Source organism: Hippoglossus stenolepis, chromosome 10 (genome assembly GCF_022539355.2).
Source record: "Hippoglossus stenolepis isolate QCI-W04-F060 chromosome 10, HSTE1.2, whole genome shotgun sequence".
Classification (NCBI taxonomy): Eukaryota; Metazoa; Chordata; class Actinopteri; order Pleuronectiformes; family Pleuronectidae; genus Hippoglossus; species Hippoglossus stenolepis.
The window spans coordinates 10,688,372-10,702,122 of record NC_061492.1 but is presented as its reverse complement, the minus strand read 5'-3'; the positions used below and the strand labels follow the sequence as shown (position 1 = coordinate 10,702,122).

Sequence of the window (13,751 nt, the reverse complement as noted above, 5' to 3'; positions counted from 1 at the left end):
TTCCGTTTTGTCCAATCGTGCCTGGGTCATTTGACGCGTAAATACCTTTATTTTGAAAGCAGCCGGTAGGAACCCAATAGCTGTCCCTCACTTCCGACATGCGGCGTTAGCTTTATTTACGTGAGATTCTACTGTTTAGTTTCATTTGAAGTGAATATCATAAAATACAAGAAGTCTGTGTTATAATTAACGAAGCTTTTAAAGTGGTGTTTTGGTTTGTTATGCACATCAAATCCATAGCGGAACTATTGAGGGAGCCGGGTTTCTCGGGAAGAATTTGATCCGAGCACTACCTCATTCAGGCTGATGCAAGCTGTCAGTCTGTCTTTGTGGAGAGGATTTTACGGTATTTTATTTCCTGTTACGGCAGCCGCTCAATAAGTTGTAATAGTTTCTCTATCCGTGTCATGTCTGGTAACTATCGAGATAAAGATAAATGTAGATATCCGGCGCTTAGCTGCTCAGTAGCTAAAGTTAGCAGCTGTGTGTTCACATGTGTGAGTCTTCTCACACTGCAGAGGGAAGGAGTCACAGCCCAGTGCCACTGATAACGTTACACCTGGATCTGTTTGCTATTTCAACTGTCCTTTTTTACTTTGCTAATCATTTTTATGTCATCTCCTCGCACAGTGTGAAGAAGATGACAGACAGTCAGGCAGAAGGAGCAACCAGTCCAATGGAGCTGTACGAGAAACTGACAGCTCAGGGAGAAGAAGTCAGAACCTTGAAAACAGCCAAAGCTGAGAAAGTAAGTGAAATAAACTGATTTAACATTAGGCTTAAATAAATGATGATTCCACACATGTTGTATTTCTAGTGTGATGGTGTTTTGCATGTGTCTGAACATGTACTGATCACTGACTGCTGTTCAACAATATTTTAAGGAGTTAATGATGATGCCTCTTCAAGTCTTGGTATCTCAGCAACAACTCAAAACATATTTTAAAATATAAGCTTTTGGGCAACTGTTATTAATCAGTCATGATGATATTATTTTTTTTTACTTTAGTTTATAAATATGGAGCTTGAAAAGAACTTTAAATGATATCAAAACCATTTCTCTCTGACGTGTATTAAGGCAGATATGACCAGTCCATAGGTTCCATAGGTTTCTCAAATAACCAAAATCAGCATGCTACATTTTATGAAGATCTGTGAGGATTTGACATGAAATGAAAACAAAGTAGAAAAACACATCTACTACTTGCTATTGTCGTAATTAACCAGATTGGGTTTTGAGATAAACATCTGTTGGGATTTTCTTCCACTTCTCCACTATAGTTCAGTGAATATCCACTGCAATAGGGTTGGAAGTAGAGGCGGGTGAACTGATCCTTTTTAAGTGATATTTGATTCTGGTGGGGCTTTGCTGCTTTAAATTCTTTGGGTTCTTCTGACTGCAGCGTGTTTGTGTTCCCCAGGCTGAAGTCGATGCTGCTGTCCAGATGCTGCTAAAGTTGAAAGTGGACTACAAACAGACGACGGGTCAGGATTACAAAGCAGGATGTCCGCCCTCAGAAAACGCTGCCGTCACTGACAATGGGCCAGCAGCAGATGGGGATGGCGGCGACGACACAGTTGACCCGTGGAATGTCTCCACCACCAACGCCAAGGGGGTAGACTACGACAAACTCATAGGTGAGATTTAAAAAAACAAAGTGTGGCTCTCACTTAAAGAGCTGAAGTTGATATGAATAATTCTGACTCATTATCTGTCCCATGTCTTTCTTCAGTGAGGTTTGGCAGCAGTAAAATTGAAAAGGAGCTGGTGGACAGAGTAGAAAAAGTCTCTGGACAGAAACCTCACCGCTTTCTAAGAAGAGGAAAATTCTTCTCACACAGGTCAGTATTTTAGGAAATGGAAATATTTCATCATCGTTACCTTCCAGTGTCAGAAAGGAGAGAGTTTGTGGGAGAATGACTCATTAATAAATCCCTTTCCTCTTGTTGCTGTTTTTTGGCAGAGACATGAATCAGGTGCTGGATGCTTATGAGAAACAAAAGTCCTTCTACCTTTACACGGGCAGAGGTCCGTCCTCTGAAGCCATGCACGTTGGTCATCTAATCCCCTTCATCTTCACCAAGTGAGTTCTCCCAAATCCTCATTTTAGTCCTTCACTATTTTGAACCTGATATTACTTGTAGGTTTTTTACTGATTCTTTCTTCCTTGTTCCAGGTGGCTTCAGGATGTATTTGACATCCCGCTGGTGATCCAGCTGACTGATGATGAAAAGTATCTGTGGAAGGATCTATCACTGGAGGACTGCCACCGCTTCGCTGTGGAGAACGCTAAGGACATAATCGCCTGTGGCTTTGATGTGAACAAGACATTCATCTTCTCTGACCTCGAATACATGGGGTAAAATGTGACAGAATACCATCTCACATTCCTGTCGGACCAACTTTGCTGCTGAGGCTTCTTAGGATGAACGTTTAGCCATGAAAGATCCCCCATATTTGTTCATGTAACCTGAGTGAGCATACAATATCTTATTGGAGTGTTTTTTGTTTTTTAATCTGTTAATTTCAATTTATTATCCACAGTGCCTCGCCCGATTTCTACAGGAACGTGGTTAAGATCCAGAAGCACGTTACATTTAACCAGGTCAAAGGCATCTTTGGCTTTACAGACAGTGACTGCATCGGTAAGACAACTAAAAAGTGACTTAAAATAAACAAACCATATGACTTTGAACAGTCATTCAAATATTCATCACTTTGGAAAGAGGAAGTAACAAGTAATAAACAGTTTAATGCAGGGATAACAGTTTCCATTCTGTCTTTTAGCATCATGTTCCCATATTAAAGTAAAATGTAGTGCAAATGAAAATTTTGTCTGTTACAGATGGATTAATTATATTTTAATTAATGATTTAAACACAACTAGTTGCCAGTGGTTATAGAGGTGTTTTCAGATTATGCTCTTTGGCAGGTTAGTGTCGGACAAATTACAAAGTGCTATTGTTTTTATATGAGCAAGAAAAATAAAGGAATCTCAGCATATATGTAACAAAGGACCAGTGAATGTTTAGTACCTATACTTGGCTACAATGTTTAAGTATAATGTTGTATTTGAGGTTTTTACTTCATTATGTCCTGATTCTGAAGTGTGATTGTATGAATAATTTTTACATTTTTAATGATGTTTAATTATTTTGTATCCATCCAGGAAAGATCAGCTTCCCGGCCATCCAGGCAGCCCCGTCGTTCAGTAACTCCTTCCCACAGATCTTTGGAGGCAGAAAGGACGTTCAGTGCCTCATCCCTTGTGCCATCGACCAGGTCAGAACAGCGTTGCACTAATACATGAAAGTACTACTTAAGCCATTTTCAGACATGAACTATGGAGAATGTACGCACAATTGAATCTGTGTATTTTCTGGAGTTTGCCTTTTCCACATGAAGGACACAGTAAGAGATTCTGTGCCCAGATGTGTTTGCAACAATTCTCATTCTCTCAAAACTCATTCTGACATTATCCAGAGTTTTTACGAGGGAGCAGGCCGGAGAAAGTCCAGAGCATCTCACATGGACACTAGTGTTTCTACATACAGCCCCTCCGGAGAATGTCTGGAGATTATCCAGAGTTAAGGGCATGTCTGAAAGCAGCTTTCATGGTTTACAATGACATGATGTGTTTGGACCCATCCTCCCTCTCACGCAGGACCCTTACTTCAGGATGACCCGTGACGTAGCGCCAAGGATCGGCTATCCCAAACCCGCTCTGCTGCACTCCACCTTCTTCCCCGCCCTGCAGGGGGCGCAGACCAAGATGAGCGCCAGTGATGCCAACTCCTCCATCTTCCTCACGGACACACCCAAGCAGATCAAAAACAAGGTGCTGCTTTTAGTAGTTATTACAAGTCAATAGTTACCAGACAGGTGATTATGGCCAATAGTTGATGAATGGCTGATCTGACCTGTGTACGTTTTACTCACAGATCAACAAACATGCATTTTCGGGAGGTAAAGACACAGTGGAAGAACACAGGAAGTACGGTGGAAACGCAGATGTAGACGTCTCCTTCATGTACTTGACCTTCTTCCTGGAGGATGATGAGCAACTGGAGAAGATCAGACAGGTGAGGGCTTCGCTTCCTTTGCTTATCACACTCTTTTCTGTGTTTTGTTTGTTTGTACAACAAGCTCTCTGTGTCTCTCATTTACCTCTTTGTCTTGTTAATCATTACCCTCTGCTCACCCATCCCCCTCTTCTACTTCTTTTCCGACACTCACCCACTCCCCTCTCGCTGCAGGACTACACAAGTGGAAATCTTCTCACAGGAGAACTGAAGAAGCTTTTGATTGAGACCCTACAGCCCATGATCACCCAGCACCAAGAGAGACGCAAACAAGTCACAGACGAGACAGTCAAGCAGTTCATGACTCCGAGACCTTTAAATTTTAAGTTGTAGCCTGTTTAAGCTTCCGAAATGTCGGGGGTCTTCATCTTGTGAATCTCAAGACAAGAACAAATAATGCATCCATCTGTTTCCCATTTAAAATCCACATCATTTCGAAATGGATGGTGGACATTTGCTCATAGTTTGCATCAGAACTGGAGAGAAGTGTAAATGTAAATTACTGGAGATGATGTGCTCCTCTGTGTTAAAACTAAGCATGGCGTTGTCCGCAGCTTCATGCTAATCATCATGCCACCTGTTAAATGTACACGTTCATGAAGTGTTTGTATTTCCGGCGCTGCTGTAACATCACGCGAGTCCTGCTCCTCGCCTTGAAACCGGTTCAGGAATGGAAGACGATTAAAGTGGATTACAAATGTTCATTGTTGCAAAATCTGCATTGTGATCAACAATAACACAGCTACACACCCACTTTTCATAATGGCAAGTCTTATTTCACTTGATGATTCAATGATTATGAAACATGAGTTCATCACTTAAGAGTCTGAGCACATACCATTAAGTCTTCATCTCTCCTCACAGAGAGAACTGAAGCAAAAGTTGCTTCAGTCAAACCTTTTCATTAAACTTTGTCTAAGGCTAAACATTAAACTTTACTTCAACACCCAAAACTCCTCTCTCTTTTGAAAGCTAGTTGATATTTAGGTTTTCGCCTTAACCATCAGATGAGTGGAATGTTTCAGTAATGCCAAGAACGAATTTCATTACATCTGGCACCAATGTCCACTTGGACTGAAGGAAGACCTGATGAGATTTTGGTGTTCAAAGGTCCAGAAGGACATCATCAATGTTCTACAAAATCACTTTTCATGGCCAATGTTTAACAACATAACTCAGGAGCAGAGGGGGATATTGTGAGGTGGACGAACACAAGGTGGTGATTCTAGTTTTCTTTATATTTCTATGGTCAAACATCAAAAATACCAATTTTCCCCACATTATCCCAAACATCAAATTTATTAAACAAGCATCTAGTGATACAATAACTGCACTATTGGTCTCTTTTTCATATAAAACAGGAAAAGATTTTATTAGATTAGATTACAAGACAAGTCAGGATAAATATGCAATCTAATTTTTTTTCTATGATTAAAAAAAACAAGAATACCACAAATGACACTGAACAGGTTTTTAGTGGGCACTCGATTGTTGGAAATGATCCTCCAGGCGTTTAAAGCCGACACATATTAAAGCCTCTTCCTAATCTAATGTGTTTGCTTGAATAAGACACGAGCTGTAATCTAATGTGCAATAACATGAGCAAATATCATCTGTGGAAGTGCTTATAAAAAACTGTTTTCTTTTAACTGCCACTGATTCACTCTAAACCGGTTCATGAAGGTTGGAGTTAATGTCTAAGTTCTAAATTAATGCGTTAGACTGAGTTTTTGTGTGAACCCAAATAACATAACAACTGAGTGTCAACTAAAACAATTATGTTTTTTAACTATATTTTAACATAGGCTTTCTAAATTAGGACTCATTGTGGAGGAGGAGGGATCTGTGGTAGTGCTTTACTTGAGTAGATTTATTTTCAGGTACTTTTTACTCCACTATTTTACCAGCAAATATCTGTACTTTCTACTCCAATGTTAATGTCCAATGTGTTACATACACATAATCAATAACAAGAGGGGAATTGGCCCAATGATCCAATCAGAGCGGGCAGGTAACCGGTAGCACCATCTACAGCATTCTTTATTAATATGAGTCTGTATTATGCATGCATTAAACAGACTATAGTCACAGTTAAGGAAGTAGTAATCTTATGGGTTAGGAGAAAGGCTACGATCTGCAAGTACTTCTACTTTTAATACTTAAAGCACATTTCAAAAGCAAGTAGTTACTTTTACTCAAGTAGAAAAGTGAATGTGATACAAAATGTTGGAGTACCTCCTCCTTCCCTGCTTCTTTATCACCTATTGGTGCAGTTGTTACTGTTTGACCACAGATACCTTTACATTTCATTTGTGCATTTTACATTTAAGTTGTGTGAAATGAAGAAATGAAATAAATAAATAAACCACATTGACCTAACTGATGTGGAGTAAATCTGAAGCTTCAGGGGCCCCTGGCTGGTCTCTCCCTTCACTCAGGTGGAGATCCAGCTTTGATGAATGCACCATTTCCACACTTATTTACTTTATATGAACCTATTTATTTAGACTGCGACTATTTTAAGATGCGTATCATCTGTTTTGAGTCTTTTTAGTTCACTTCAATAAATCATCTCTCTTCCAACTTGATAATAAAAGGTCTTCAGTGAGTTGCCCCACTCTGCACAGGGGGCCCTGGTGTTGTGTCCTGAACTTGGCCCCGCACTGGGCCATGGAAAGCGAAGCCAGTCTCCCAGTTGGACAGTGAGACAGTGACACATGCCGATGACGACCATCGTGATAACACTGTTGATTTTGACGATCGGCCGCTGCCTCGTCCTGCGCGGCCCGGCCCGGCGGCGGCAGCCAATGGGCGCGGGGGGCGGACAGCCGCCGCTGGGAGTTGTCTTCCACCGAGTGTCCCGATTGGGCTTCTTTAAAAAGGCCGAGCACGCTCCTTCTTTTTCACCGGAGCCCCCGCCTCCACCGCCGCGGGTACAGAAATAGAAAAGAGGTCCGACTGCGGGAGAAAGAGCGCGACACACCAGCGGAGAGTTATAAACCTGTCAGCCTGCTCCCGAGCTCCGAGCCCCGGTGACCCTCTATCTTCTTCCGCCTGCCCGGCACCAGCACCAGCACCGTCCGTAGCCCACAGAGAAAAAGAGAGGGAGGGTACCAGCTCGGCTCAAGCACCAAGCCGCGGCTCTGTCTGTCAAAAAAAAAAAAACCACTAGTCTGAAATCCTAACTTCCCTCTGCGGGTGAACCGAGCCACAGGTTGTCCACCGCCGAGTGAGCTCGACCCGTACCGGCCGTGAGGGTGTCTCTAGGGGGGGAATGGCATTGGACTTCGCCGCGGGCTGCGTGGGAGGTAAGTCGTTAGCCACGTTAGCAGCAGCCCACGGGTTAACAAGTTGGGGGGGGGGAGCATTAGCATTAGCTGCCTCCTGTATTTTTCCACCCAAGTCCACGAGCTGTGACTTTTTAAAGGGATCGATCGCCTCTTGTTGAAGCATCAGAAGCAAATGAAACGTGTCAGGTCAGAAAGTGAAACTCTTGAGATTCAGCAGCAGCTATTAATGTGTAGAATCCCGGATGTAAGGTGGAGTTAGTGGAGTTACATTCCTCACCTCACACACAGGGAGTGGTTTGATCTGCATGAATGAAACCTGCAGGACCATGTGTGTTAGCCAGGTTCACTTCTAGAAGAAAAAGGAGGGGAAAAAAGTTATGTTTTGGTGTTAAAACTTAAAACTAGAGCAGACTATTGCATCATCTTCTCTCATAGTTATTACCTGTTTTGCTAAATAACTCAGGAAAGGACTTAAAGTAGGATTACTTCACGTCTTCCTGTTTGAACGGAACCCACAGTGGTTACCAGTAAAAACCTAATCACAGACCCTTTGGGAAACTTGTCACCTGTTTTGTCTTTGCTCAAGGCCACATCTTCCCAAACCCGAACACGCCATGGAGCCACAGATAAGAGCCACTTACTCCTGGTGTGTGATTTAAAGTCCAGAGAGAAGAGTCATTGTATCTTCATTTTTTTTCAAGTTTGCACGGTCTCATTCAACAGGGTGAAGACCCTCCAGATCTCAGTTCTGGAGCTCGATGGTGCTTATAACTAAATATCAGGCTCTTAAATGTGCAGCACGGCCTGATGTGTGCTCATCATCGTCACTAATATATTTAACCTACAAGTTCTCTGGATTCACTAAAACACTGCCACAAACTAAAACTAAAATATGCCATTCCAAGCCTGCAGGTACACTGGTTAGTGTATTCAGTATGATTAACCACAGAGGCCTGCAGAGGTATGTGTGCTCAAGATGTCAGGTCATGGACGAGATAGTAAACGTGTGGGTGAGATGGATTACAAGGCTGAAATCTGCCCTAATGATACTAACATACATGTCATTAAACAGTGAAGAATACGAGCTTTACATGTGGAGAGATGCCCTCTGACGATTCTGGGCTGATGTGACCTAATAACACACTGTCTTTCTAGGATTTATCAGGACACTGTGCTGCCGTGTAGTGGAGTTTTGGCTCCCTGGAAAAAAGTCAAGGACGGTCCACCGTTGAGCTTTCATCACCGCGTACAGTCACCAGCTGATTAGTCTCATGATGGGCGGGCTGTCGGCCGTTGCGAGATGATTTACGTCACTTGATCATAAGATGTGTTCCTTCCCTCAAACCAAACCACACTGTGTTCTGCAATGTGTCGTTGTGATGGCTTGCTAATCGGGCTACATTGCATTCACACTATGTGGCTTTAGGTATGCACGGTATTGTAGTAGTGCTTTTATCAGGTCAAGAAGATAGGGTCAGATCCTTTAACTTTACCAGATTCAGGTGTTTCTCAACAATTTGGCATTTTTTCAACATTTTCCCAGCGAATAATCAATAGGGATCCAATATCTATGAGTGTATTTAGTGCAGCTTGATTGAATTGAATGGGACTGTTGGGCCTCGGCGGAGGAACGGGCTCTACTGAGGGCCATTCCAGTCTGAATATGTTTTTAAATCGAGTCTCCTGTTCTTCAGGTGCTGCTGGTGTTTTGGTCGGGCATCCATTTGACACTGTGAAGGTGGGTACCAAATATTTACTTCTGTTAGGCAACGACATGATCCGGTGCCGTGCTGTTAAGATGTTGTAAGTCAGCCCACTCTGTCGGCAGCATGGGTTAGCACCTAAAGCTACACCTAAAGTTACACAGTCAACAGCAGCGGCATAGTTGAGCAAGAGGAATTAGCCGTCTGATCACCATAGCAACATCAGGACAAATGTGTAGAACTGTTAAATACTGTACATGTGTGTTTTAAGTTGTGTTTATATTTTCAGTTTCTTTATGATTAAACAGATCAAATCTTCTATTTATATCGCTTAGAGAGAAAGTAAAACCGCCTAATAGATACTTGCTACTTAGCTGTTATTTATTATTAAACATGCACCTGACATCCTTATAGATGTTAGTGCCTAACTAACTGCAGCTCAAAGAAAGTGTCATAGGCATTAAATCCTTTTGTTTAAGTCAAAAATAAACATTACAGAAAGATTTTCTTTTATATTTTCACCCACTTGATTAGTTTTAAAAAGGCCGGGATGTTTTTAACTGTTTTAAATACAGCATAGGATTGTGCCAATCTGCAGCTTTCACTTTCTAGATGCACAAAGACGGTGAATGGTCGTAGCTCTTTTATGCCTTGCTTTAAATGTCATTTCTGCCTGAGCTGGTGTGTGTGTGGGGGCCGGGGGCGGCTGTCTTTAACAGCAACAGTGTCACTGTGTTGTAGATGAGAGAGAGAAATAAACAACCTCTCCACGGAAATGTGACCTAGTAAGTATGGTCCAGGTCTTTCTTCTTCTCACCCTATGTCCTGTCTTGAGCTATAGAAATGTAAAGAACAGAAAATCAATGTTTTTAAAAGCTTCATTTATTCTTCTTCATGTTGCACCCCCAAACCCCCCTTCAGCATCCTATTTCTTTAACCCTGAACTGAAACCTTTTCAAAACACTGTTGCCCGTTTGTTTCCTTTTGTTAGTAACGTATATGACAGTATGTGGTTTGTTGTCATTCTCTTAGGCTTCTTTACTCCATTGCACGAATCTAATTCAAGCGCTGTCATCCACAGGTGCGGCTTCAAGTTCAAAATGTGGACAAACCTCTGTACCGTGGAACAATTCACTGCTTCCAGTCCATCATACGCCAGGAGTCGGTAAGCTCTGGTGCTCTCGTACATGATTCCTGGATTGCGTTTCGACCTGTGTGCAGTTTCCACCGGGCACTGTACTATGCCAACGGGGTGGCTGGACAGTAACTGACATAAGTGTCCAGTTACTGTCCCATCAGCCCGGCGCCAGCCAGCGTTCCTAACATGGGATGTTAGGGGTGACAGGAGGAGGCGGTGCATCTGTTAGCCAGGGTCAGCAATAACCATATTCCTGCGTGGGCTAAATTAAGATTTGGACTTCCTGCCATTTGAGCTTAGTGGTGTACGCTTGGTCTTGGTGGATTTGTCATGAAGGTGTCAGGTTGTCTTCCTCCACCAAGACAATATAAACATTTTTTAATTCTTAAAAGGTTTATTCGGTGAACTTGAAAGTTTGACGATAGAGGGATCAGGGCTTTGAAAACTGATTTAATCATAATTTCTAGCATCTGTTCCTGTGACTGCAACAAAAGCCTTAGCTGTGAATACATGTATCAGACACCAACACATTCAGCTTAGTTCAACATCACAAATGCACTGAAAACTGAGGAGCTCTCTCACCTTGCTGCCTTAACTCTGATGTCATGTTTCCATCATTGCTGATCAGACCTGGAGTCGATTTTAAAACCTGCGTCTTCTGCAGAGTCGTTTGAGCCGGGAGTTGATTCCGATTGTTTCCATTCCCATTTCTGACAAAAGCCAGATGTTAGTTGGTAGTGGGTTTTTTGACAAGTGGAAAAGGGGCTTTGCCTACTCTTTCCACCAGAAATTCAATTAACTGTATATCTTAATCCTAAGTTTGTGTACTTAAATGATCACAAACAGAACTTTTGATTTACTTGCGTGGTTCTGCAGAGGTGTCTCTATAATGTTGGTGGTCCCAGTAACGTGTCTTTGTGTCTGTAGACGCTCGGCCTGTACAAAGGCATCGGCTCACCAATGATGGGTTTGGCCTTCATCAACGCCATAGTCTTTGGTGTCCAGGGCAACGCCATGCGCAAGCTCGGCCGTGACACACCCCTCAACCAGTTCCTGGCAGGAGCCTCAGCAGGAACCATCCAGTGTGTCATCTGCTGCCCGATGGAGCTGGCCAAGACACGCATGCAACTACAGGGGACTGGAGAGAAGAAGTCTAAGACGAAGCTCTACAAGAACTCCCTGGACTGTCTGGTGAGAATCTACAGGAGGGAGGGAATCCGAGGTATCAACCGCGGCATGGTGACCACCCTGCTGCGCGAGACACCTGGTTTCGGCGTGTATTTTCTCACATACGACGTGTTGACACGTGCCCTGGACTGCGAGCCAGAACAACCGTACATGATCCCCAAGCTGCTGTTCGCTGGAGGAATGTCGGGCATCGCTTCCTGGCTCTCCACCTATCCCGTGGACGTGATTAAGTCACGCCTCCAGGCGGACGGGGTCGGCGGAGTCAACCAGTACAGCGGCATCATGGACTGTGTGAGACAGAGCTTGAAGAAGGAGGGGTGGAGGGTGTTCACACGTGGGCTCACGTCCACTTTGCTCCGCGCGTTTCCGGTGAATGCCACCACGTTTGCCACCGTGACTCTATTTTTAATATACATGCGCGAGGGAGAAGAGTGTCGTATTCAGGACCCTGAGCCACCGTCCGTCCAGCTGCAGCCTCTGCAGCCACAGACACAGCCGACCAGCATGTGAGCCACGTTTCATCTGTCAAATATAGATGGAACTGTCAGCTCCTCGCAGGTCTGATCCCTCAGCTGGTTTCCATAGTAACAAACATGAACTGGTCCTAAGTACACATCTGTGCACTGAGCTCCTGCAAAGTGTCCACGTAGTATTTAATAATATATAGTGTATTTTAAGATAAAATCGGCACTTGTAAATATGGCCTCTTTTTAAAACATCCTTGGTTTTTGTTGAGTCTTAAGAGTCAGGAAACTCGACAGTTACAGAGTCACGCTTACAGATGTCCCAAATATTTTGAGTCAAGCAAACACTTTGTCATTGATGCTGTGTTCAGGTCAAAACGACTTATACCTGGAACTTAATTCAACAACTGGTCTAATATTCCTCATCTATTTCGTCCAGGTCAATTAGTCCCCTTTACTCTTTATCCTCATATAAACACAGCATTTTTACATTGTTTTGTAGTGGTTACAAGTACATAGAGCTTATACATGTACATTTATGTAGATATTCATTTTCTGAAGTTACAACTGCGTATTTAGTTAAACTTTGCTATGAAATCAGCAGCCATCTTTTTACTTCGGTTCTTTGTCTACGGTAATAATCTACCTTTAGATTCTGACATTTTATAGAGAAAATATTAAAGGGTCTGACAATGACTCACTGCAGTATGACACAAACCGAGTTGAGTCCAAAGAAAGCACCTTATGGTATGATACGGTTATACGGTTACATTTTTGCCAGTCACATTTGTCACATTTGCAAGAATCTGTGTTGAGCAAAAGGGGGGTTTTAAAGTACAATCTTTTTAATTTTTTAAGTTCCCTGTGATTGGAGGTTTTGTTGTTTATCAAGCGCCATGTTGTCCACAAGGGGGTGGTGTCTACACACTAACCAGAGGCAGAGAAATGGCCCCTGTAAGACTGAGCTGCAGATGTTTTGCCTATTTTATCTTTGTGTATGAAAGTACAGTTTTACCACCTGTCAGCTAAATTATACTGATCAAACACCTCCAGAGGATATGAAATAGTCAAGTATAAATACAATTCATCTCGTGAACTTGATTTTAATCATTTACTTCTGTCTGTAAATTGATGAACCTGTAACATTATTATAACATTTCACCCTCAGAGACTCGGTCACTTGTCACTAACTTTTTATCATCTGCCACAAAACCTAAAACTAAAGTCCAAAGCTTCAGCACCAAAGACGGAACCAAACTCTTCTAATGGCTCTGTTCTCTGTTGGCTTCTTCAACCAAAATCTGTCTGAGACCCCTCTGCTCTCCTCTCCATGTTAACCTACAGGACAAAGGGCACACACAGTGTCTCTCGGTGCAGTGTGAACTCTGTGAACTACTCGGTTAACAGTTGCAATACTGAAAACTTCATTGCAGGTTTAAAATGTCAACTGAGACACAAGTAAAAGACAAGCGAACATCAATCTGCCTGCAGGTGGCGCCACACAGACGTTAGAACTGTCGAAGCTCTTACTCTTCCTGCACATCTTCATGTGTTCACTGGTCCTGTGGGGTCAAACTGCTCTGGAGTTGTTCAAATAATGTACATACTGTGAATTTGGCTTTTTTCTGTTACCATTTTTTCTTTGTGTTCAACTTTAGGTTTGATTTTATTTACTATTCTGTATTTCTGTTTTAAGACTTTTAATGTGTATATATTCTGGGTTTGTCTGACTTTACTGGTGGATGATATGATTGCTGAAATGGCTGCTTTAATTGTGCTTGTCTTGTACCAAAGCAGCATGTTCTGTTGAATGTTGAAATAAAAGCCACTATCCTCCTCACATTCTGAAACACACAGTTCTTAGTGCAGCTATACAATTCAATGT

At 42.5% G+C, this 13,751-nt stretch overlaps 2 protein-coding genes across 2 annotated transcripts; both read left to right on the top strand.

Moving 5' to 3' along the window:
- The first annotated feature begins 221 nt into the window (after positions 1-221).
- LOC118116852 (tryptophan--tRNA ligase, cytoplasmic) lies at positions 222-4,785 on the top strand. The gene is made up of 11 exons (XM_035168786.2): positions 222-346; positions 631-748; positions 1,422-1,638; positions 1,734-1,842; positions 1,965-2,084; positions 2,178-2,360; positions 2,546-2,646; positions 3,171-3,283; positions 3,666-3,839; positions 3,943-4,083; positions 4,258-4,785. The coding sequence occupies exons 2-11, from the start codon at positions 641-643 to the stop codon at positions 4,414-4,416; spliced, it is 1,425 nt and encodes a 474-aa protein (XP_035024677.1). The 5' UTR covers positions 222-346; positions 631-640; the 3' UTR covers positions 4,417-4,785.
- Positions 4,786-6,827: 2,042 nt separating this feature from the next.
- On the top strand, positions 6,828-13,706 carry LOC118116853 (mitochondrial basic amino acids transporter). The gene is made up of 4 exons (XM_035168788.2): positions 6,828-7,391; positions 9,068-9,111; positions 10,158-10,241; positions 11,142-13,706. The coding sequence occupies exons 1-4, from the start codon at positions 7,358-7,360 to the stop codon at positions 11,910-11,912; spliced, it is 933 nt and encodes a 310-aa protein (XP_035024679.1). The 5' UTR covers positions 6,828-7,357; the 3' UTR covers positions 11,913-13,706.
- Positions 13,707-13,751: the final 45 nt, after the last annotated feature.

Coding starts and splice junctions, on each gene's coding strand:
- LOC118116853 (XM_035168788.2), top strand. CDS start 7,358: ATGGCATTGGACTTCGCCGCGGGCTGCGTGGGAG. Junction 9,112..10,157: donor ATCCATTTGACACTGTGAAG/GTGGGTACCAAA, acceptor TGTCATCCACAG/GTGCGGCTTCAAGTTCAAAA. Junction 10,242..11,141: donor CCATCATACGCCAGGAGTCG/GTAAGCTCTGGT, acceptor TTGTGTCTGTAG/ACGCTCGGCCTGTACAAAGG.
- LOC118116852 (XM_035168786.2), top strand. CDS start 641: ATGACAGACAGTCAGGCAGAAGGAGCAACCAGTCCAATGGAGCTGTAC. Junction 2,085..2,177: donor ATCCCCTTCATCTTCACCAA/GTGAGTTCTCCC, acceptor TCCTTGTTCCAG/GTGGCTTCAGGATGTATTTG. Junction 2,361..2,545: donor TCTGACCTCGAATACATGGG/GTAAAATGTGAC, acceptor TATTATCCACAG/TGCCTCGCCCGATTTCTACA.